The sequence below is a fragment of the Harpia harpyja genome, chromosome 4 (assembly GCF_026419915.1).
Source record: "Harpia harpyja isolate bHarHar1 chromosome 4, bHarHar1 primary haplotype, whole genome shotgun sequence".
Taxonomy (NCBI): domain Eukaryota; kingdom Metazoa; phylum Chordata; class Aves; order Accipitriformes; family Accipitridae; genus Harpia; species Harpia harpyja.
In genome coordinates, this window is record NC_068943.1 from 83,597,696 (window position 1) to 83,622,503 (window position 24,808).

Sequence of the window (24,808 nt, forward strand, 5' to 3'; positions counted from 1 at the left end):
CTGAAGAGCAGAAATTTTCGGTGGAGGATTTGTTTATAAAAGCAGAAGGTTATTTAGAGAACTCTCGGCTGCTTCTTACCACCAACTTCCTCTCTCTTTCCTTGGTTTAGTTTTAGCTGTTTGCTGTTTTATCTGGTGATATTTGGGGAGGAGGGGGAAGGGCTAGTAGGTGGTCTACAGCTGAAGAATGATGGTGTTTCTTTTCTTACAAAATATATGTAAAACTTCTAATTCTCCTTACAGTGCTGATGCTTTGCTGACAATTGTCCCATCCCTTAATAGTTTCTTACAAGTTTGGGGTTTTTTTCCCCAGTTTTATAACCGGAGCATTGGTTTAAGGGAAAAAAAATTTAAAACATTCCAAGAATGGAAAAGAAACACTTAGTTTTGGAATATTTCTCAAAGTGGAATTTTGGTTACTGAATTCTAGTGGGCTGCCAATATTCAGTGCATTTTGAGATAACTCTATCCGTCTATCTTATTAACTGTGTTGAAAATTATTTTTCTAGGTAACTCCTCCACTTTTCCATGATCTTTCATCTCAAAAAAAAAAAAAGTAATTCTGGATGTTCCAACTTGATAATGAGTTTTCTAAAATAAACTGAATTAAGGTGTGTGTGTCACCTTAATTAAAATCTTTTTATGCAGTGTCCAGAGGGCCCTATAGTGACCTCATGAATTTGGCCTTCTCTAATGTACTTGGCAACTTTGGGGTATAATAAAAAGAAGGTACCCATCCAAGTTCCTGAATGCCACTGATGGTATAACGGGGACAACTTACAAACTGAATCAGGACTGATATATGGTGCCTTGGAATCAAGAGAAAAGCACAGGCACTCCCAACTCTTGAGAGATCTCATTTGCACTGTATTTTAAGGAAACCAGGTTATGTCTATTGTCTCTGTTTCCCAAATGAGAAGTTGTAGTTCCTGTGGCCTGGTATGCATCTTCCACTGGATGCCAGTTCATTCCTTTTATCTCTCTGCTATGATTGTGTTGATTTTCCAGTCTGTTCTCTTATGACTGAAGATTGTAAATGAAACTCCGTGTGTCATTTTGAGCTCAGCAGTTTTTGTGGCACTCAACAGGGTACAGGTTAAGTAAGATCTTTTTTTTGATTTAAGAGCACAGAAGGTAGAGAAGGTGTAATGCACACACGCCTGGTTTTTATAAAGTGTTCAAGCTTAATCCACCAACCACTTTTTTTGGCATAAATTATTCTTCCCTCTAATTCCGGTACAGTTAAGTCTGTATATATCCCCTTCATGTTGCTCCTTTATCGTTTTTCTCCAGGCAGTGATTGGCTTATTTTGTAGAACGGTTCACATTTCTTTGTTCCAGAAAGATAAGCCTCTTGCTTTTGTAAACCAGGCTTCCTGTCAAGACGTAGCTCTTTGGTATTGGTCACTTTCATCTTTTTATAAGTGTTGATTTCTAATCTTAAGTCTATTTTTATTGGTACAGATTGTTTGCTACCTTGGTGCAGTCTCTTCGACACCACCATGTTAATAATTAGGCAACTTTGTGTAACCTCTGGAATTCGCTGTGCCTGACTTTCAACCTGCATTTGTAGCTAGACAAGATTTTCTGCCACACAGGAGACATTTCAGTCAGTATGGCTTGGCAGTCGTTAGCACAGGCTCTGTGAATGCTTTGCCCATCATTGCTTTCTTCCGTGGTATGCCAAGTAGGAAGAGTGGTATGACGCCCTGTTTAGTGTATACATTAAAATCTGAAAACTTAATTCTTTTATTCATTCACTAGTTAGATAGCATTGAATCCCACTCCGCTCTTTCAGTTAACTTGCCCTTTTTTCCCCCTTTTCTTCTTTTTCTTTCTTTATGGCAGTGAATTCAGACCTTCCATTGTCCTTTCCAAGGCTTTGAAGAATGCAGGAAGATAATGGTCTTTTCCTGTGCTTCTGCATCTCATCCCCGTGTTTTATTGCTCCAATTATCTTTGTCCTGCTCCTTTTCTCTGCGCTTTGTGCTGTTCTTGGATAGTCTTTGATACATTGCTGGTCCAAGAAGCAACCACCCCAGTTTTTGAAACACTTAATTAAAAATATTCTTTTTTTACAGACTTCTGTAAGTTATCTTCTGCTGAATAAAACTTCCTGAAAACGAATAGACTTGGAAATTTCTGGTGTAAACTACTGCTTTCTTAAAAGGTAGTTGTTTTATCTTGATAAGTAGAAAATGACAGGCTGTTTAGCAAAAGTCTAGTAATTTTGAGGCCTCTTCTAGAATTGTTGAGTTGATATTCCCCACTTCTGTCAAGTCAAGTCTCTGCTACTCACAGAATAGTTTTGACTGCTGATTCCTACAGTAGATTAAGTTCTGAGCTGAGATGTCTTGGTACAGCTGCTAAGTCAGGAGGTAATTATGAGGACAAGGTGGCAAGGGAACATTTTCCTGTACTTCAAAAAGGTCTGATCTGGCTGCGGTTCTTAGATAAAATGTCTTCATCTGGAAGTGGTTGTGAATGAGGTGAGAATTATTCTTTTTCTTAACTGTAATCTTAACTATGTCCAGAGACAAGTGCTGTTTGTTATTTATATCCAAGGGAGTAAGAGACTTGCAGATTGTACGTGGACTTGCAGGGGTCCAGAAGATAATATTTTGTATTTTGTTGCCTGTGACTTGATAGTTATGCCTGTACCTTCAAGTTTCTCCCTGCCTCCCCTGGCCAGAAAGAATTTTGATATCCAAACTATTTACAAAATGTTTTCCTAAAACCTCTGCCTGCAGCGCTTTTTAATTCACTCCTGGTTCAGAGGTGCCAGCACTGTTAGTGAAGAAGTGTGAACTGGTGAAGTATTAAGTGTTCATTAGCAGATAAACACCGGGCTGCCCTGCTGATTTCAGAAACTTAACTTTACCTTAGGTCAGCTGTGGTTTTTTTTAAAATGCATTTAATTCTGGTCCATGCCAGAAGAGCGATTCAGCATTTGAAAGTGGAACAGCACATGGCGGTTTCTAAGGCACACTTCTAAGGATATACTTCAGTGACCTTTTATGTGCTTCCCCTGTTCGTCTGCATGCTAAGCAAGGCAAGTGGCAAGTTTTTCCTTACTGCTAATTTTTGCGAAAGGCAGTGATGGGTATTACCTGTTTATTCCCATTATGACTTGCTGCAGCAGTAGAAGTGCCAGTGAGGTCATTTGATGACAAGTATTTGATGGTTGATTGCTGTATTGAGCTAGGAGTATGTTGGAGTTTAACTGTATTTTTAACTGTATTTAACTGCCTCACAAAGCATCTGTAGAAAGCTTTGACATACCAGACTGAAAGTATTTTCCAAATAATAGAAAATCTTTAAAATCTAGAACCTTTGTGCCCTTTGGGCCATTTTAAAAGCGTAACGAGTGACACACTGGCATGCAGCAATTCTATTAGCACGTTGTCATAACTTTTATTACCACCTGCCTATCCAGGCCATCTGGGGGAAAGGATATAAGATGTAAAAGTGACAGTTACACAAGACTATTTAATATCCTCTGAGTATCTCAAGCTCATACATTTGTGTTGCCTTTAGACCACAGAAGCTTTCTAAAACTTCTTTCCGTGTGTAAGATGGAGGTAATATTTAGGTGCATCTTAAAATCCTGTTGAAATACAGAAAGTAGCTGTTAAAGTTTCAATTTTTGCATCACATTATTATCTATTTCCTTCCCCAATTATATGATTGATGGCTGCAGCCTGCTGGAGTTTGCTTCTTGGAGACCAGTGAAAGGTACAGGAATTTAAGATTAACTTCTGCCCTTCATCCAGGAAACCCTTCAACTTCTCAGCGTGTTCCAACAGGCTTGATGAATGTGCCACTGTAACATAAAAAGTTGTTGTCTCCTCTTTCCCCCCTCATTAGTCCCTCATTTTCATGCCGTAAAGGGAGGTGTTACCACTAAATTTACCAATTTGTCTTCAGGAAGGACCCACTGGAGTCTTTCAACTGCTTAATTACCTTTAGTGTTAAACCACTTCTCTAATGTATGTGTGGAGATACTGAATTGCTTCAGTTTACCTGGAAGTAGAAGTCATCTTATAGAAGACTGCTTATTGTTGATAAATACCATATGTGGAAATTGGTTCCTTATCCAAAATGTTCTGGATCTGTTCCTTGTAATTATTCTGAAGCCAGACAAGGAGAACACCATTGTGGCCTCAGAGTCACCAGGAAGATGCTGATCGGACACCACTGCTGACTCTCTGGCCATTCCTCACATGGAGCTTTAGGGTGTCTCACGGGGATGGGCTGTGCCCAAAATCCCTGTTTAGGAGGAAGAACGAGTAGGTTGTTGTGGCTTGAGGTTTAATTCACACCTCCGATTTGACCAGGTGTATGGGGAGATGTATGGAGGGCCATAGTGTCGCTGTTTCAGAGAATTCAAGTTATTTTAATTAAGTTATTTTTACATCTTTTCTTCATCCCTCTAATGCTTCTTAAATAAAAGTTGCATTATTTCTCACTCTGCATAAGGAAGTATTTTAAAAAAGACCGGAATACTTCCGTGTTGCAAGTAGTTTGAGTAAAAAGGCATTAGTTAAAAACTAAAATCACTGAAACTAACTACAGGTTTAACAACAACAACCAAAAAAATCTAATTTCACGTCCCACATGTGTTTTATTTATTCGTTGTGCTTTCTTCCGGTAAAACCTTTTCATTAGACTTAGCATCTTGTTGCTCAGTGTGTAGACAGGTTGCTGTCCGTGAGGACATGAGCTTAAGAAACTTCATCCTTTCCCTGGCTGCTTATTCTCCTCTCACAAGTTTGTGTCCCAGTTGTTTGTGCCTGTGCTATAAAACAGATCACTACAATAATTTAAATTAAAAATAGCTGTGAACAGAACAATGTAAAAGCCTGGGTGGAGTTGAGCAGTGCTTCTGTGAACCCCGAGGGGAAGGAAAAAGCTTGGGTCTCTCCTGCCCATAGACTAAAACCAGCAAAAAGGCGTCATTCCCTCAGCTATGGAGAGGAAGAGGTGTTTCTTGCTGCTCGTGCTGGAATTTCAGGTTTTATCCCCCAAAGACAGGTGACTGGAGACAGTGAAGCAATGATGTCCTCGGTGGCAAGACTGAATGTTGCCCATGGAAGGGCAGTTAGCTAAGTATTCAACAGTAGTGTCTGTTAATTGTGGCTTAATGTGAATGACGCGAGTGGTATAATTTCTTTTCTTTGGAGGAATTATGGTAATTTTAAGTTTTAATATAATAAAACCTGCAGCAAGTACCTAAAGTGCATATTGATGTCCCTTTCTTTTTAAAATGTTGATTTTAAAATAAAAATTTAAAAACTTTTTTTTCCTCATTCCATGTGCACAGCACAAACTGTAAATGCAAGAAGTTTGTAAGACAGTTTGATCTGAGAGCGTGCGGTTTTGCATTAGTGCTAGTTGTCTGCAGTTCAGATCTTACGAAGTCAGCTGTAGTATTTCCCGGAGCAAAGCTCAGGAGCAAAAATTTCCATTGAGTTAAGTGTGCCTCTCTGCAGGGTGAAATACTTATTTCTTAGCTCCTGATAGCCAGTATCTCTTTTTCAGTGTTTACATGAGCTCACTTGTGCTTTTTTAAAGGAAATTAAACCTGAAAAAAACCCACTCTTGTTTTACAGTTAAATAATGCCTGTGTACCAGTATTTCCAGGTACTTTCTGAAGGTGTATAGAACTTAAAACCCAAGTACAAAGCCATAAACTGGAGTGGAGGCTGATGTGAGCCTTGCTTGGGAGAGGTCTGGTCTGCAGCTGGACGCTGCGCTCAAATCCAGACCTGCCCTGCAACTGTGCTTAAAGACTCCAAATTATGTTGATAGCAGTTTGTGGGGAACTGTGTGCATATATGTTGATGTGCTTTTTGTGAACATTCTCCTGTTTTGACATGTGGGATTTTTAGGTATATATTCTCTATGCTTTCCACCATTTCCTTTTCAACAACTAATGACTTGGCCTTCTTCAAGAGTGTGAGTCTGTGCTTTACCCTTTCTCCCCCAACAACCCTCAATATCAGCCTTTGTATTTAAAGCAATTCATATCGCAAGATAACAATTCTATGTCTTTTACTTTTTTTTTTTTTTTTTTTTTAATCCTTTCGATTTCAAAACTAACAGCAGTGGAGTTCTTGTGGTTCACTGGCTGTCCTGTGCAGTAAGAGGAAGGCAGATAAGTACCACAGAAAGTGTTTAGCAGAAGGCTAAACTGTAAGGCATGTAATGCTATTATATCTGCCAAAGTTATGAATCCTAGTTTCCAAGCTCATCTTTGAAAGATATTTTGTGTATCTGCTGTAGGGATCAGGACTCTGAAGTCAGAGATGGGTTGATTATTCTATTTTGTTTTAAAACCTCCCCTCTGGTAACTGGGTGCCTGTTTTATCAGTTGTGCCTGTGTATTCATTCAGGTGTGTTGCATTGGTTTTAACCGCATATGTTCTCTGCAGATCACAGTTTGACTTGGTACTTAGGAGTTGGGAACTTCACTAGCATATAAAGGCAATGAGAATTTCCTTCTGGCCAAAGGGATTCGGTTTGAAGGAGAAGTCATTACCAACACCTTCTCTAATAGTAAGGCTTCAGGAGAAGGTTTAAGCTATAGGAAATTATTCTATTGATCTTACTGGAGACACTCTGAACCTAGGGTTTTGTTTTGCTGCTGAGTTCGGGTTGCATGTTGCTACCTGTAGCTTTTTCAGATTAAGAATTTCGTTTGTCAAATCTATCTCTGATAGTCTGAGACTTTCAAAATGAAAATAGGGAGTAAGTAGTGAGTTGAAATGGTAGCCTCAGGGTAAAGTAGTAAATCCCAAGTCAAGTGGGGGGCCTCCTATTTGAGTCTTGGACTCCTTAAAGGAAATTAGATGCTAGGCTTATTCCTATAAGGAGCTGCATATTGAAAGAATGAGTGGAGGTGGTATATCCCCTCTTCAGAAAACATATGGTAACACTTTGAAATGTTGAAATGTAGCGTATTTTGAAGGTGCTAGGGGGGAGGGAGAAAGCATGATGGCTTTAAATTGTGTCCCATGAGATTTAACAGCACTCCTGAAATTTTTTTTTCTTTGTTCTTAGTTTGGGGTTTTTTTCTCTTTTTGGGGACGGACAGGGTGAAGATCAATTATAAATTTCTTCTGCTGAGTTGTGAAATTCTGTTTAATATTCAAACTGGCGATGTCAAGGGTGCCGAGTCCTCCTCCTCCGGCAGAAATGTCGAGTGGACCTGTAGCAGAGAGCTGGTGCTACACTCAGGTAAGTCCACACTGTGCTGAGATACTCCTGACGTAACGTGATGAGAACCTGTGGTAAGAAGTTTAATCAAAACAAGTTTAGAGTCTGGATTTTCAGGTGATGTCTTGCTTGCTAACAGCGAGCATTCACCAAGGCAATAGTAGAATGTTGTGCTTGGCCCTTGGTGGAAATTTGGAGGAGGCAGTTGGAGAGGTCCAGCTGCCACTGCCAGCTGTTTCCAGACTCTTGTCTTGTGCTTGGGGGTCATTTGTCATGCAAGTGACTCAGTAAAACTTCCAGGTTTTCAGTTTTTGCCTTTAGGATGGAGGAGGTGAATGAGCATGACCCTAAACTGCCTATTATCCTCTGTCTTAAGATCAAGGTGGTGAAGTTTTCCTACATGTGGACCATAAACAACTTTAGCTTCTGCCGAGAAGAAATGGGTGAGGTCATCAAAAGCTCAACCTTTTCATCTGGAGCCAATGATAAACTCAAATGGTAAGAAATAGAGCAGAGAGGTTCACCTTGTTTGTACAGCTGTGTGAAAGAATTTGGGGTGTGAGGTGGGTTGACCCTGGCTGGACACCAGGTGCCCACCAAAGCCGCTCTATCACTCCTCTCCTCAGCTGGACAGGGGAGAGAAAATATAACAAAAGGCTCATGGGTTGAGATAAGGACAGGGAGAGACCACTTGCCAATTACCATCATGGGCAAAACAGACTTGACTTGGGGAAAATTAAATTTATTACCAATCAACTTAGAGTAGGGTAATGAGAAATAAAACCAAATCTTAAAACACCTTCCCCCCACCCCTCCCTTCCTGGGCACAACTTCACTCCCGAATTCTCTACGTCCTCTGCAGCGGCACAGGCGAACAGGGAATGGGGTTTGGGGTCAGTTCATCACATGTTGCCTCTGCCGCTCCTTACTCCTCAGGGGGAGGACTCCTTGCTCTTCCCCTGCTCTGGTGTGGGGTCCCTCCCATGGGAGACAGTCCTCCACGAACTTCTCTGATGTGAGTCCTTCCCATGGGCTGTAGTTCTTCATGAACTGCTCCATGGGTCCCTTCCACAGGCTGCAGTCCTTCACGCACAAGACTGCTCCAGTGTGGGTCCCCCATGGGGTCACAAGTCCTGCCAGCAGACCTGCTCTAGCGTGGGCTCCTCTCTCCAGGGATCCACAGGTCCTGCCAGGAGCCTGCTCCAGCGTGGGCTTCCCACAGGGTCATAGCCTCCTTCGGGCACCCACCTGCTCCAACGTGGGGCCCTCCACGGGCTGCAGGTGGATATCTGCTCTACTGTGGACCTCCATGGGCTGCAAGGGGACAGCCTGCCTCACTGTGGTCTTCACCACAGGCTGCAGGGGAATCTCTGCTCCGGTGCCTGGAGCACCTCCTCCTGCTCCTTCTTCACTGACCTTGGTGTTTGCAGAGTTGATTTTCTCACCTGTTCTCACTCCTTTCTCTGGCTGCAGTTTCTGTTCCGCAGCAACTTTTTTCCCTTTCTTTAATATGTTATCACAGAGGTGCTTCCACCATCACTGATGGGCTCGGCCTTGGCCAGCAGCAGGTCCGTCTTGGAGCTGGCTGGCATTGGCTCAGTCAGACATAGGGGAAGCTTCTAGCAGCTACTCACAGAAGCCACCCCTGTAGCCCCTTGGCTACCAAAACCTTGCCATGCAAACCCAATACATTCTACTCCTCACCTCTGTGCATCACATATTTAAGAATTATCATTAAAATCCACATTGTTCACACAATCTTCACAAACTTCACTTATATCAACAAAGAAGAATTCTCCACACCAATATCAAAACAACATCATCACAACACCAACAAAAAGCGGACAGTTTACACACAATCCACCCCTTGTCCCTTCACCGCAATTACATCATAAATTCCCCACAGTCATTCCTCTCTTCACTCTCTAGCTGTGTTCAGTCCATGTTTTGCCTGTTACCTCTCCCAATTACTATCCTTATCTCAAATTCGTCATGCCCCACATTGGGCGCCAAAACCAAAGGAAATATATTTTAAAAATATACTTGTACTGCACATGGGTTCTTGCTTCCTTGGATGTACAACATACGCACAGGGAGAAAGTATTGTTGCTTCAGCATAGTGTTTGGACACACAAAACAAATGTGAGGATCTGGCTGTTTGCAGTGTTTCTCTGATAATGGAAAACATCAGAAGTAATAGAAGCCATAGCTGGAAGGGAGACTACATCCTGCCTTGAAGCAGAGATGTGCTGTAGAGGATTATTAATGTCTTAAGTTGGGGGGTTTTTGACTGATGTTTGTCTTAACAAGTTCTTATAAGCCAATGAAAGTCCACAGCCAGTGTATTCAAGCTCTGTTTCAGCCTCGGTTTCAGTCCCTAATACTCCACGTTGTTAAAAGGATAATTTTTGCCTGCACTCTAAATCCTGCAATTTAAGACTATTGCTACTGTATTACCTTTCTCTTTATGGCAACTTTTCATGAATTTGGAGACTTAACATTGTTATTTCGATCATCGCTGTGTTCTATAACTCCCTTCTGCCCAGGACTTCCTGCTTCTTAAAGATGACGGGGTTTTTGCCCTTTTCCTTTCCTTTAAATCCTTTCTTATCTCCCCTGAAGTAATTTCTAGTAACTCAGAGTGGACTTTGGTCGGCACGTGTGCCTACTACGAGTCGTGTCTGACCTAGTAGGTCCTTGGACACCTGGTTCCTTACTTTATCCCTTGTTGCTGATATTAAGTGTTCTAGCATTTTTCTTTAAAACTCCTTTCTATAGATTGCGCCAAATCAGCCACTAAATAATACAGTGTGTGTGTATGTGATACAATTTGTGTTCCCTTCCTTTGGGTGGCAGACCTGTGCTTTCCTTGGACTGCTTTTTGTTATTAAATTACTTACCTTTATAACCTTTGCTAGTCAGATCTCATTGTAATGTCTAGATCTTTCTGATTTTTTTTGTCCTTGTGTGTTTGAGCTGTTAGTCATTTGGCCTAGATTTTGCTTCTTGTTAGATTCTGTGTCAAGTTTCAGGTCATGGAAGTGCTTATGAGTTAGCCTCTTCCTGCTCTTACTACCTTTTCTTCATACAGGAGTAGTTTTCTCTTTTTGCCCTAGTATTATGTTTTTGAGAAACTACCAGCCTTCCAGAAATCCATTTTTCCTTTCAGTTACTTCCTGTGGAATTTCATTTCTCCGAATTTGTTGCACTTCCTCAAATCCATTGCCTCCATTCTACTCCTTCTTTCACTTTCCCTTTGTGAAAGTTGCCATCCAGGGTGCTTTTCAGAAATTTAAACCATACGCCCCTCCTCTTTTCTCCTGTGTGTTTTTTTAATTGGTTTGCCCACAGTTACAGCCTGTATATTATTATCTGTCTTGGAGATGTAGCATGAGGCTGACTGTAACACGCAGTTACACTGTATTTACCTGTCTATTATTTCCTTGTGGTTCAGTGGCTGTTAAACAGAAGTTGTTTGCTGTACATTTATTGTGAAAATTCTACAATGTCCTTTCTTTGAAAGCTATGAATGACCTGCCAAAAACTGTTCCTGACATCTCATTCAGATGCCTGCTTCTACAGGTGTTTACGTGTGAACCCTAAAGGCTTGGATGAAGAGAGTAAAGATTATCTATCCCTCTATCTGTTGCTGGTGAGCTGTCCAAAAAGTGAAGTTCGAGCAAAGTTCAAATTCTCCATCCTGAATGCTAAAGGAGAAGAAACAAAAGCAATGGGTATGTAAAAACTCTTTCTGTCTGATGGTTCAGTTGTTTGTCTTTTGCTGTTTGATCAAGCGAGTCACTCAGCTGGTGTTTGAAGCACTGTATCTTTCTTTCAGAGAGCCAGCGAGCATATCGATTTGTACAAGGCAAGGACTGGGGATTCAAAAAATTTATTAGAAGAGACTTTCTTTTGGATGAGGCCAATGGACTTCTTCCAGATGACAAACTCACTCTCTTCTGTGAGGTAAGTCTTCCTGTGCAGCTGAAAGAATAGCAGTTCCATTAGCTTAAGGTAGATGTGACCCTATTTTTCATCATTGCTTTTAAGGAGTCAGAGGTGTCAGGAGAAATACTGGATGTTTATATGGCACTTAGATTTTATTTGTTCATGTGCGTGTGTGTGCGTGCACCTGTGTGGCTAGTGGCTTTTTCTGTGTGTGATTCATCGCATTTCACTTCCATTTATTTTTTGTTACTTTATATTTGTCTTTTACCTGTGATGATGATAGGAATTAAGCGTGTTTGATTATCATTTCACTTCTGGTTTAGAGTTATCATCCATCTGTTTGAACTCCTTAATTTGAAACTCACTTGGGATAATAACTAGCACTAGCTCTGTAGTGGAAACTGGCCCGCCTATTACTTGCCTACTGAACAAATAAGAGTTTTCTTTATTTTCCTAAGTGTGTCTATACAGCCAACAGAAAGAAAAATTTAAGAAAAAGGAATTTTATAGTAACCACAATTTTTCTGTTCATTGTGTTTGTATTTTTCTACAACTGCTTACAAAATTATTTCACTAATACTAATTTCAGACAAAGATGCAGACGGTTATTTCTAAAACTAGATATTTAAGTTTAGAAACCTTAATGAGCAAATTTTTAAACTCTCTAATTCAGTGTCTTCAGAGCTTCCACTGTCTTATTTCCATTGTCTTTTTTTAACTGCAGAATACCTCCTGTAGCTGTGATTTTTGCCAGAAGACAGGTAGAACAAGTTGTTCTCTCTTTGGATCTCCTGCAGTGTTTTTTATGGGAGTCTTTTCTTTTGCTGTGTTTTCTTTCAGGAGTGAAAGAAATGCTTCAAAGTTGTTCAACAGCTGCGGTTTTGTTTGTTGTTTGGGGTTTTTTTTTTCAGTTTTGTCTGGCCATCATAAGCATGCATATGTTTAAATTAACAAACAGCTCCTAAAGGATGTGTATTCAATCAGTAGCATAAATTATTACTGTCATGGAGGAAGCCCTTCTTTAATACTTGTAGCAATATGGGAGGAGAAGAGGAGAGTGTCTTGGATGACACCTCTGTAGGTCTGGCAATTACTCTTTTCATGATAAAAGAGCCAGAAAACTTACAATTGTGGAGTGAAACTCAAAAATTAATGTCTGAGAAAGGAATGTGCAAGGTGGATAAATCTGAGATCCACCAGTAGTCTTGGCAACTAGTACTAATTCAAGTCACTCCACTCAGTACTGAATTACACCCTTCAAAAGCTTCAGCTCAGTGTTTTTGTTTGTTCTGGATGAAGAGGAAACTTGCTGCTGGCTTCACCTGGCCTTGATATCTTCTGTTTTCTCTTTTGGTTTATTCTACAGTCTCGCATGTAAGAAATCTTAAGTTTAGTGATATCAGAGGGAAGGTTTTGCTGTCTGGAAACAGTTTGGTGACAACTTTCAACAGCTTGGTTTTGGGTTTTTTTTCCCTCCTCCTTTTTTTTTTTTTTTTCCTTTCTCTTCCTTCCTTGAGCTTATAAGTCTCTTAGCATGTAAACCAGTGTGCCATATGCTCTCCTAATGCTTCCCTGCTGGCCACAGGTGCCAAGTGATGCTGCTCACATCTGTACTTTCAGCAAGCATGTTTTGAATGTAGAAACTCTCTAAGGAGTTAGCAATACTGGATGTTGAGATGCTTGTTATGTGGGGATGTGTTGGAGATTTCTGTAGACTAGAAGGTTGCTGAGTGTTTCTGTTGCACCTTCTCATTGCTTTATTAAAGTTAAAAGGAAAAAGCCTTTTGCCCTCTGTTCATGTCCGGTGCTGAACACAGATAATGTCTTGCTGAAAATGCTGTTAAGGCAGAGAATGATGTTCCTTGTTAAGCATTTCAAATCAGCCCTCATTTAGTTGTCAGTTTGGGGATTTTTGAACCTTGGCTTTGCAGGTGGGGTTGATTGTTCATATCCCAACTGCATTACTTTTTGCTGTTTAAATTATATTCCTACATCATAGGTAAATATTATTCCAGTAAATCTCCAAAAAGAACAGTGTTCCCAAAGTTATGGTAATAGCTCTCTCCTAAGCTAGGTAGCATTGGTTCCTTTGCTAAGATGTTGAAAATGGCTTAAGCAAAACCTTATCTATTTTGACCTCTAAGACTTGTCACCACTTGGAATCTACCAGTCTAAACTCCTTATGTAAAAAGCCATGTAATAGATTTTCATGCTAGTAACTGACGGACTTTCATATGTGAAGAAGACTCATTTGTTGAGTTGAGATATAGCAAGTCTTTTTCAGCAAGGGATCTACATCTTAGAATTCCTTTTTAATGAATCTGGTGAGTTTTCATCCATCCTTGAGTCCATGTTGCTGGTCTAGATGTCACAGGGCAAAAAGATGATGTAGCTGTCAAATTAATGATGAAGAATATTAGCTTCCTCACATTTGCTCTGGCTAATCATTAGTGTCATTTGGCAAGCAGCATCTGATATTGGTTTTGGTTTGAGTGTTGTATAGTTTATACAAGATGTGTCTGCCACCAGAAACCAACTGGACGTTTCTCACGAGTGGGGGTATGTGCTGTCAGCAGGTTTTTTTCCTTAGAAGATGCTTCTGTCATCTCTCTCACTTCATAGTTTACTTCTCCTTTTACGTAACTGTGAAGCTTCCTTTGCTGTCCGTATTTCTTCTTTGGCCACTGGTTATTAATAGAACTGAAATTTAACTTGGACTTGACTGCAAATCTAGGGAATAGTCTCATGTATGCTTCCCTGTCAATCAGCTTCTTCCTTTATTCTTTGTTATAGCGGGGGTAGTATTAGTCACTCTGATCTTTTCTAATTGGAGTCTGCTGTAGAAGGCGTATGATTTACTGTGTGTTTAACAATAATGGTTTGGTGCTGAATAGGCTCTTAACAGTTCCCTTTGTGTAGGTTATTCATCACCCAGTATGGCTATGTATGGTCCCTGCCTAACCGTGTCTGCTTTAGAGCAGGTGATAAGGAATCTGTCTGCCTTCCCCAAATCTTCCTAATTACTTGACATAAAGCTGCTCTTTTAATCTTAGTGTTTAGGGGTTTTTGTTTTATTTTGTAATGTGATTGAAGCATTGAACTCTCAAAGAAATTTAGAACCAGAAGCAGCAGGACATTTGTGGGGGGCAGACACTGCCCTTGCATACATGTGTGGATGCAGTGCTTGGTTATAGAAGCTCTCTGTATACTTCATTTTCATTTGTACTGCTGTCTGTATTGCATTATTGATTGGGGAGGGTTTCAGAGTGTTGATAGAAGGAAAAAACTAGGTCAGGTGTGGTGTCTGTAAAAGCAGAAAAATAAGGTTCCACTTACTTAGGAAACCATCTAATAAAGTTATGATTAAATTGCATAGAAGTGCTGTTAATTTGGGGTTGAAAAGAAAATCTGCTGGTGTGATTTAGGACTTGGGATAGAAACTCTGGAGGAGCAGAGAACAGGGTTAAGACAGGGTAGAAAGGATGCTTTTAAAATGGAGACATTTTTAATCATACAGTGATTCTGCTGGAGAGGTGTGGGTTTTGCTTTGCATTTTGTTTCACCTGCCCTGGAAATGAAAACTTCCTGTAGGGAGATTCGTTTTTCCAGTGTGGGTTTTTGAGTTTTTGGGTTGTTTGCTTTCTTTTCCCCTGCAGGTGAGTGTGGTACAGGACTCTGTCAATATCTCCGGCCAGAACACTATGAACATGGTGAAGGTACCAGAGTGCCGCTTGGCAGATGAGTTGGGAGGACTCTGGGAGAATTCGCGCTTCACGGACTGCTGTCTGTGCGTTGCAGGCCAGGAGTTCCAGGCTCACAAAGCCATACTAGCAGGTCGGTATTGAGTTGGATGGGCCTTAGCGGGATAGGAGACAACAACATGATGGCAAGTGGGTTTTTTTGAGTTACTTCATCTTTAAAGGAGGCTTCTGCAGCTCTTTTGATTAACTGCAGAGCTGTAGTAAAAGACCGTTTTGTGAACTATTACAGGGAAAGGAAGTATTTGCTCCATTTTTAATTGCCTACTTCTGGCCATGGCAAGGATGGTAGGAGGAATCTTTTGTGACTGTAGTGTACTATAACGTATTCCTAAAGCATTTGTAAGGAGAAGTTCGCTCATTTCCAGAGGAATACTTTCTTGTAAAGTCAAGAAACATACCTTACCACTCATGTACTCTTCAGCCTTGGTTGAAAGGACATTAATAAATTCTCCCATATCCAGTTTGAAGCTGCATCAGCCACATTACATTATGTCACAACCTATACTTCTTTACCAGTTGTACCCAATTTACCCTATCTGCTATAGGAGAGTTTTTCCTGCATTAAGTAGCAGGCAACACTTAGCTCATCCTGAAGAGTAAAAGAGCATTTCTAACTGTGTTTTATTTTCCCCACTGCCGTAGCGCGTTCCCCGGTTTTCAGTGCCATGTTTGAGCATGAGATGGAAGAGAGTAAAAAGGTAAGTTCCTGAAGGAAGGAGAACTTCTCCAGCTAGGTGAATAGCTCTCTAGTCAAATCCTAGCATCACTGGTCAGATAACTTTCTTGGGTAGTGTTTGTGACTATTGTCACCTTTTAACTGTTTTTCTCACATTAGATGCAGGTCTTTACTTCAGCTGTCCTGAAGGGAGGAAGAAAGGGATCAAGGAGGCAATTGTTACCTTTGTTACTCTTGGGGAAAGAGTCTGGGGTGGGATAGGGAGAAGTAGAGAATGTGAAATACAACTTAGAATTTTTCTTACTCTATCTACATATTTTTCTTTATTTTTCTTTTTCTTTTTTGCAAGTAGTACACATTCTAAATAGTTTGTCTGTGTAGCAAATTTCTGAGTAGCGAAAGAGCTTGGGTAGAAGGAAGCCTTTAGCCTCTTCTCAGGATCTTAATAAGCTTCATTTTTCTGATACAGAATCGGGTTGAAATCAATGATGTGGAGCCTGAAGTTTTTAAGGAAATGATGTGCTTTATTTACACGGGGAAGGCACCAAATCTTGACAAAATGGCTGATGATTTGCTGGCAGCTGCTGACAAGGTACAGTTGGGATTTATGGGTGTTCAGAGAACCAGGAATGACATGTGCCTTGCTTTACACAATGCTGCAGTAAGCTTTTCATGTGATCTTTGTGGTTGGGCAGTTTCTTTGAATTGATTGTGGCTTACAGGTAAACCTGGATGTAGTATAAGATACCTATAAGATAGGATATACATATAAGATACCTATAGCTGTATAGATACATATCTTAACATATAACAATCAGGAATTTATGTCTCTACTGCTCATTTTTAAGCATTTTCTTAAAATTTCAGAGGACATCTCTATTCAGCATAATCTAGCATAAGAGCTGGGGGTGTGGAGAAAATTTAAAGGTGGACCTGGCGATATCTCTTTTTTTTTTTTTAGTGTGATTATTACCAAATCTCAAAAGTAGTGTTCTGTCTTGGCAAACAGGGCCTGCTTCTCCTTCTGGTCTGGCTGGTACCAGCAGCTTCAAGAGATGCTCTAAAGTGATGGATAGCCAAGAGTGGGAAGGTCCTGTTGTTTACTTTCTTTTTGCAGTGGCAGTCCCTGCTGTTTATGGAGAGAAGGGGTGCACTGGAGGAAGCCCTATTGCCTAACCCATCTGTGGTTTTGCAGGGTCCTTGCCAGGGAGGTGTCGGGGATGGTCTGACTGGAAGGCTGCTGGTAGTCCCCATGTAGCAGGCGCAGCCCTGTGGCCTTGCCAGCCAGACAGCTGCTGCCTCCTTCCCTTTGCAGCACCAAGGACAGAAGAGAGTGCTTTGCTGGCCAGTGAGCCGTATTAACCAGTGAAAATTCGTAATATATAATGAAAATTTTATTTCCTTTTTCTTTTTTCTCTTAAAAGTGAACTTAGTGCTGGTGAAAGATGCCAGTTTGACAGCACTGGAGACTAAAGTCCTGAATTTATCCATCGAACAGGTTCAGTACGGGTAGCAGCAGTGCAAGATTCTCCACACTGCCCTGCCAATGTGCCTCAACTCTGACCTGGAGGGACCACCTCTAGGGGTGAGAGCGTAGTTCAGTCTCCATGCTTCTTCAGTCCTTGGATTCTCTTGTGGGTGCCAGTTAGGGTGGTGGATTTTAAGATGTGGATGCATGTAACCTTGTTCCACGCAGCCACCACACGGCCATCAAATTCCCTGTCACTGCGGACCTAGGCTTCATCAAAAATGCTGATTTTAGAGGTGAAATGCTCCATATGCCATTATTAGGTCACTGCAACTAGAATTAAAATGGGAAATAATGCAAGGAGATTCTTGGCCTGATTATAATCATTGCCACATATATTATTCAATATTTAAAGAGTATTGATTGAGAGCTCACATACCATCTTTAACTGAGACAAGTGTAAGTAAGAAGCAGTACATTAAGGACAGAGTAGGCTTTAACTTTGAGTTTCCTGGCTTTTAGTGTAGGTTTTTTTTCCTTTTAAACTCATTGTGTGTCTTTTAAAAGCAGAAATAAAAAATCTTTCATGAAAGCACATAAAACATCTAATATTTACTCAAGAGACTGAAACAGCTTCTTCTGAGTTCCTCCTGTCTCTTGGGGAAAATATGTAATTAGACCAAAACCAAAACAAAGCACGTCTTCTCAACCCAGGAGATACTATTTCAGCCTCTTGGGTAAGTATGGTATTAGGTAGGGTGGTTTTTTTAAAGTGTAATTAAGAAAGGGGGGAAGGGGAAATCTTGGTACCTGAGAGTAATTAGCAGCTGAGCTATTTGTAGTGAAAATCGAAGTAAAAATTGTACATGTGTGGAGGAGAATATTCAATTTACAAAAGGAATAATTTTAAGCTTTGTTTGCTGCATTTTAAGCTACTGACAGACAATAATATAAACTAATGGCTTGCCCCTCATTTGAAACTGTTTTAGTTACAGATACAGATTAAGCAAGTAAATTTGATTTGTCTTCTCAGACGTTCTGGTGGAAGAAAACTGTCCTGGTTATGAGTGTCATGCCTCAACTGAAGTAATTATTATCACTGAGTCTTAAGTGAAAAAATGTTTTTATAATCTAAAATTATTCATTTAAATTTAATCATAATGGGATGAAAATCTCAATCAGAACATAAAATCAACTTATAGTAATAGTGCTTATCATATGGCAAGCCCTCCTGTCATCATGCAGATTAGCTTGTTACCAGCTCCCTGTGCAGGTTGACAGAGCAGTCCTTACAAATCTGTTATCTTTTCTGAATGCAGCCTCACATACTGTATACCATGTCATTTCTAAGTTGTCTAAAAAAGCCTTAGAAACAATATGAAGGATACTCTCAAATGCAGTTAATCAGTCAGATTAAAAAAAAAATTAACAATCGTAAAGTGTGGTGGTTTTGGGGGTTTTGGTTTTTTTTTAGAAATGTCACTCAATTTGAAGTCATAAAGTGAAGAAGTCTTAGCTGTGTTTAATCTTTAGGACAGTTTATGTAGTGTTAATGTTATTACTCATAGAAGAACTGCATTAGAATTGACTACTCTCCTAATCCCTGTGAAATGTAATCATGGGATCTAGAATATTCAGAAATATTCAGAAATACCAGTTTGTTTCATCCAAAGAGCTGCAAACCCCATAATCAGATCACACATACCAAGATTTTCAGAAGTATCTCAGTCTCGCCGTTCCCAGCTATGGTATTCTAAAAGACTGAGGTTTGGGGTTTGGGTTTCATTTCTTGATAACAAGTGGCTTATAGTTTTCTGAGTATTGACCTTTTTGAAGTCTGCCCAAGACCACTGTGTTGCTTTTGAAAGTCTTGGCTGTGTCTGCATGTTTCAATACTGACTGAAGTGCTGCAGAAAGTAGAGTGTGAAATTTATTAGATAGCACTCTTCTTCTAAGCATATCCTTTGAATTTTGCAAACCATTGACATGGCCCAACCCTGTGGATCTAAAAAATGTTGAGACAAATGCACAATTGAATGGTAGAAATTCTTAGATTGAGAATGTGAAGTTAGAATAGAGCTTTTGCCAGGGCATTACAGACATGCTGTGATGTTTCATTTCCAGCTGAATAGCCACAAGAAATCAGGGATATTTGTTTAACTCTGTAGTGTTAAACTGGTAGCATGTACTTGAGCAAGGCTGATCTTAATGTGCAGGTCATTAATGGCAAAGAAATTGAGTGAAAACTGCCTAAACATCACTGGAACACCTATGGAGCATTCACTGTTAGATAGGTCTTCCCACTGAACCCGGGTAATACTGTCATGCAGTAATAGAGTGAGAATAAAGATTTAGCTTTAGCATTCTGTGCCTTGAAGTAACTGAGATAGTATTACAGGTGACCTGAAATTCTCATTTCAAAGCATGAACACAGCACCAGTAAGCCTGTAACACAAGAAGGCCGAGATGAGTTATGGTGGGTATGTTTCCTCTCCATTGCTTTCCTCAGGGTGGGCACATCATGATTCTCCTTTTTTTTGCTGGTCACTACTTCTCTGAGTACAGTTCAGATGCATATAGCAAAGCAAAGAGGTCTGTTCAGCGTAATAGAGTAGTTTGTTACTGAAGAGTGAAGGAGCACAAGTAAGGCTTCATGTCAGGCCTGATGAGGTGTTTTCTCTCCTTTGTAACTGTACTTTGGCTTGTATTTTGCAGTATGCTCTAGAACGTCTGAAGGTGATGTGTGAGGATGCACTGTGCAGTAACCTGTCTGTGGAAAATGCAGCTGAGATCCTCATTCTAGCTGACCTACATAGTGCTGATCAACTGAAAACTCAAGCAGTGGACTTCATTAACTAGTGAGTTTACTTTTGTTCCAGGATGCAACAAATCTAGAGGAAAGTGTTGTTTATTAGCAATAGGGTTCACAACTTGTAAACTGTCACATGCAGGGGAGATTCTCCTCTATTTTGTTTCTTAGTTCTCTCATTGTGATTCTTCATTTATCTGGCATCCCAGAGTGGCGTTGCCCTAAGGGCAGATTAGTCTTGTTCTGCTGGGACTGGTCAGAGTGTACAGGAGGACTGTCTCTGTGAGCTATTATGGATCTCTTCCTAAGATCACAAGAACTTTTAGGTAGTAGAATATCAGGTAGTCCCTGATATTGAGGGACTATATGCAACTCGTAATATAACAGACCTTTCAGTTGATGTAAAATGACTACCAACTACTTTGATGTCTGGAAACATTTTTAGTCCTATTTGTCAGTTAATACAGTTTTTCTCAGTACTTTCTATATTGATTTAAAATACTTTCATGCTGAGTAGTCAGGGTAGATGAGCATTGTGTTCCTGCTGGGAACTCCACCTGGGATCATGTATGTTTGAGCTTTTCATCTTTAAGTTGAAGGACTGTCCGGCGTACAGTTGTGCCAGCAGAGCCAAAGCTTGGAATGTTTGCAAAAGATACCTTAACGTACATCGAGAATGATCCTACAACAGTACCCTAAAAATGTCAGGTTTCTCGGGCATGTGGAAAGAATCTATTTAGTTAACCCTTTTTATCCCCAGTTGATAACTTCCAATTTATTCTCTCTTATTTCTAGTCATGCTTCTGACGTCATGGAGACATCAGGCTGGAAGTCTATGGTAGTATCGCATCCCCATTTGGTGGCTGAGGCATATCGCTCTTTGGCCTCTGCACAGTGTCCCTTTCTGGGACCCCCGCGTAAGCGACTGAAGCAATCCTAAAGTCCTGTCTGTCACACCACCCCATGTTTTTCTGGAAGCAGCATCAGCTGTTGCTGCTGTAACCTTGACCACCAGGTAGACAGCGAAATCTGTGGAGCTTTTACTCTGTTGTTGGGGGGAAGAGACTGCTTCGTGACACCCAGACTTTTTAAAACAGCACCAAGTAACTTGGGGAGAGGGGGGTGGGTGGGCCTGGGGCTCTGGGGCTGTTCAACCTAAAGAATCCCTGTCGCTGCATCGTCTGTGTGTTCCCTTCGACTTGGCTGAGTCAATTAAGTACAGGGTTCGGTTTAGGCACCAACCCAAGTCGGAAAAACCCAGCAGTGGTACTGGGGAAAACAACGTCTCTGCGTCTGGCAGCACAGAACAAATCGTCAGATGCCTGGAGCAAGAGGACATTTTAGCTTTGGAGAGCGTTGGAGGGTTAAAAAGAATTTCCAGTGAGGTTCTGGAAAGGAAGTACCTGATGGGAGCTCCAGTAGTATTTATATCAAAAAAAGAGAATTTAAGTCCTTCCAGCTGAGCTAAAAACTGGACGTTTGTGTAACTCCTTATTGCCATCCAGCAACAAGAAGATCAGTTTCTCTGTTAGTAGCACTTGTATGTTAATTGCAAAAAAAAAAAAAAAAAAAAAAAAGAAAAAAAAAAGAAAAAACCCCCCCACCTTTTATAAAATGACAGGTTGAAGTGAAAGGGGACAGTGAAAGGCTGTGTGTTCTGGAGGGTGTGAATAGACTGAAGGCAGCCTTTGGCAAGTCTGTATTGGTTTTGAAAGGACTAGAAAATCCTTGATCTGGAGCGTGCTCTCTGATGAGAACAACAGTTACTGTTTTTAGATATTGTGGGAAATGTTTTTGGCATTTTTCCCTGCTTTATTTCCCTCCTCCCCCTTTTTTAAAAAAAAAAAAAAGGAGAAATTTTATTGTTCATGAACGCTGCGTCAAAAGTCCCTGTCCTGAGTTGCTAAATGATTCTTAACAACTGTTTGTACCTGACTTGCAGACTGTATAGGAGCCAGTCCTGTTCCTTTCTATTAGTCACTCTTCTTACAGGGAAGAAGTTTCAAAATAGCTGGTAACGTTGTTTTTTTTTTCTTTTTGAAAATATAAATAATTACTATTTTGTACTGTGTGGTATCTGTTGTCTTTTTTTTTGTTTGTTTCATTTTCAAGACTTCCCAGTTTAAAACCGGCTCCCAAAAGGTTCAGTTTCAGTCTGCTGCCATGTACTGATAGTGACATGCTGTTCCTGGAACTCAGATGGGATTTATTAAGGAATGTTGCACACAAAATTGCAATGCAAACCTGTGTTATTTCTCATAGCAGGTATTGCCAAAATACTAGAGAGCATGGGTTTTAATAATAGGTGTGTGAAGCTGACCCATGGTCCTTCCTTTTACCTGTAGCTGTTTAGATGTGGGAAGGAAGAATAGTATAAGCCGCCATCTGTTTTATAACATTAAGGTGCAACGCAGGATGTCTGGGTAGGATAGACACCATCCATTTATGTCATCATTAGCCCCAAATCTCCAGGGAGGTTAGATTGAAATACGCAGTGCCAGGGCAGTGGCAAATTGATCTGACCTTAAGATGGTCAGGTAGGGCACGTAATGGATTACAGAGAATAACTCTGTTTTGTCTAGAAAATAGATTACTTATCTGTTGTCTCTGATTTTTCATTCTGTTATCATACTTTCTCTCGCAGCCTCTTGTCCCTTGTGTGAAGGAGAATTCCGTTCGTACACTCATGTGTTTAATCTAGCTGCTGCCTATTTTTATCAAATGGTGACTCATGAGAGGGTCCGTGCCCCTTTTTGTGTTCCCCCACCGAGGCTCTCATCATAAACACACAACGGTCTGTATAGTAAAGCCTTCCTTTTACGTGGTTCACAAATTCCCACATTACATCTATTGCTTGAACGCCACTAATTCCTTTTATATTGGATTTAGCGTGCGTTTCCTTTTAGGTAAGCAAAGCATTTAGTCATAACGAGATTCTCTCCACTACCCTGTCAGAACTCAAACCCAGCATTTCTAGCTTATAATTGCATACAGGCATGAAAAGTTCATTGCCATGTAATTGCAGAAGTTGTCTGTGTGGCACAGAGATGTCTAATTACGCTGCAGTAACTGCATTGTTTACTGAAATATTCAAACCTGAATGACACCTTTTATCCTTGTCACATTAGAGTGACCCAACTGCTCAAGGAGTGTCCCTGGCTCAGCCTGGCCCTGGGAAGCAGACATGCCTAGAGCAAAGTAAGTGGGTGTTCATGCTGCCTGTCCTTGGCCTTTTTTGGGGAGGTATTTACAGGAAAGCAATACACATTTGGCAGCCTCCTTCCCTGGAGGATGGGGAGATACCTGCAGGAAAATAATCTGTTCTGGGGCCTGTCTGTCCCAGCCCTTCCTGCAGAGCCAGGTGCAGTTGTAGAGCACACTGTCGTGGAAGGTCTGAAATGAGATCCGCGAAGGAGGCGACTTGTTCAGATTGTTCCAGTTGCAGGTGAATTAATGATTTATTTGTCAACTTCACTTTTTTTTTTTTTGTTTGTTTTTTATTGTAAATGATACAGCTGAAGCCATCTGGTTATAACAACATCAGAGCTAGAGCATACTGTTCATAAACCTCCCACTGACATCCTCCCCTCCCCAGATCTGAAATGTAATTCAAGTTAACTCACAATCTGTGGCATGTGTTGTTACTGCAGAGATGTCCATGCCAGTTGAACAGTTGGAGATTTGAATTCCACAAGGAGATGGCATATTTATCAAAACAGTATTTCAGAGAGACATTTTTACCGGGTCTTCTCAACCACAGTGTAGCTACCACAGGTCTGGATTCAGAATTTAGGTTGGGCCCTGTGCTCATGCTTTTAATTCCTTCTCTTCCCCTTCCTCAAGGGTGTTACGGAGAGACATTTCATCCCTGTGTGCAGTCTTTCATGTGCTTCCTTCTCCCTATTATCTCCTTGCTCCTGCTTCCTCTGCTAGCTTTTGTGCTGACCTACGAGGGTTGCAGCCTTCATCTGGGGGTGGGAAGGAGAGACGGGAATGAGAAATACCTCAATGAATCCCCTGACCTCCTCCGGCAGCAGTAGGATGTACGTATGCCCTGCACCCAGCAGCAGTCAGCTCTCTCTGAGGATCCAAACACCAAATATTTTTTACTTGGCCAAAAGATTTCTTTCTGGCTGCCCCTTGGGCTTTGTTATTACAGACTCAGATTCTATTGAGGTATTTTTCTTATTGTGTGAGTTTTTCCAGATGAAAGGAAACAGCTTGTCTGCTTATGAGCAGAACAAACAGCAGAGTGGGGAGAGCTGCTGTGCTTTGAAACTCTCTCTGGCTTTGTTCTGGTTCTCAAACTGCTGTTAAGGACACAATACCGTCTCTCTCCTTTTTCTTTTTTTTTTCCTCTTTCTTTCTTCCCCCCCCACTTCCTTGAAGCAGCCAAAGATTTTTTTTTTCCCAAAAACTTTCATTTCAGAAGGTTTCTCAACTTCTGTGCAATTTATTTTGTAAAAGGCTTTGCTAAAATAATTATCTTTTTCAGTCAGCTTGGGCCATGCAGTTTTTCTTTCTCTCATGACTGCCATATAACTTGTGTTGCAGAATTACTTAACTCATTTATTTCTAATGACTTTTTTGGTTAATCTAATATGAAGACATTTAATTACAGAGGGTGTATTTTTTTTTTTTCTGACCTGCTGCCCACTTGGATCTTTGGCTGCAATTCCAGACACATGCTGCAGCAAATTTTGCCTTGGCAATCCCAGTTTCTTGTGTTGTGTTACATTTAAAGTTAACTTTAAAACTGCTGGTGGTGGTGCTGATGGGTGCACAGCAAGAGGGAGTACAGCAGGCGTGTGCAGCTTGAACTGTGCAGGAAGACAAGGGGCAAAAGAAACTGGGAGACAGCAGGGGAAAAAACCGAACAGCCCATGAAATAGTTGGGGAAATAAATTGCAGTGACCTGGAAGGCTTTT

General features: G+C 40.7%; 1 protein-coding gene across 5 annotated transcripts in view; it reads left to right on the plus strand.

Moving 5' to 3' along the window:
- Positions 1-21,946, plus strand: part of SPOP (speckle type BTB/POZ protein) — a 30,749-nt gene extending 8,803 nt beyond the window's left edge. For all 5 annotated transcript variants that reach the window (XM_052785268.1, XM_052785266.1, XM_052785265.1 and 2 more), the window contains 9 exons: positions 7,097-7,239; positions 7,595-7,716; positions 10,801-10,952; positions 11,057-11,184; positions 14,823-15,000; positions 15,570-15,625; positions 16,073-16,195; positions 19,787-19,929; positions 20,676-21,946. In XM_052785268.1, coding sequence (XP_052641228.1) covers positions 7,162-7,239; positions 7,595-7,716; positions 10,801-10,952; positions 11,057-11,184; positions 14,823-15,000; positions 15,570-15,625; positions 16,073-16,195; positions 19,787-19,929; positions 20,676-20,820 — 1,125 coding nt within the window. In that variant the 5' untranslated portion in view covers positions 7,097-7,161 and the 3' untranslated portion in view covers positions 20,821-21,946. The remainder of the gene's footprint in view (positions 1-7,096; positions 7,240-7,594; positions 7,717-10,800; positions 10,953-11,056; positions 11,185-14,822; positions 15,001-15,569; positions 15,626-16,072; positions 16,196-19,786; positions 19,930-20,675) is intronic.
- Positions 21,947-24,808: the final 2,862 nt, after the last annotated feature.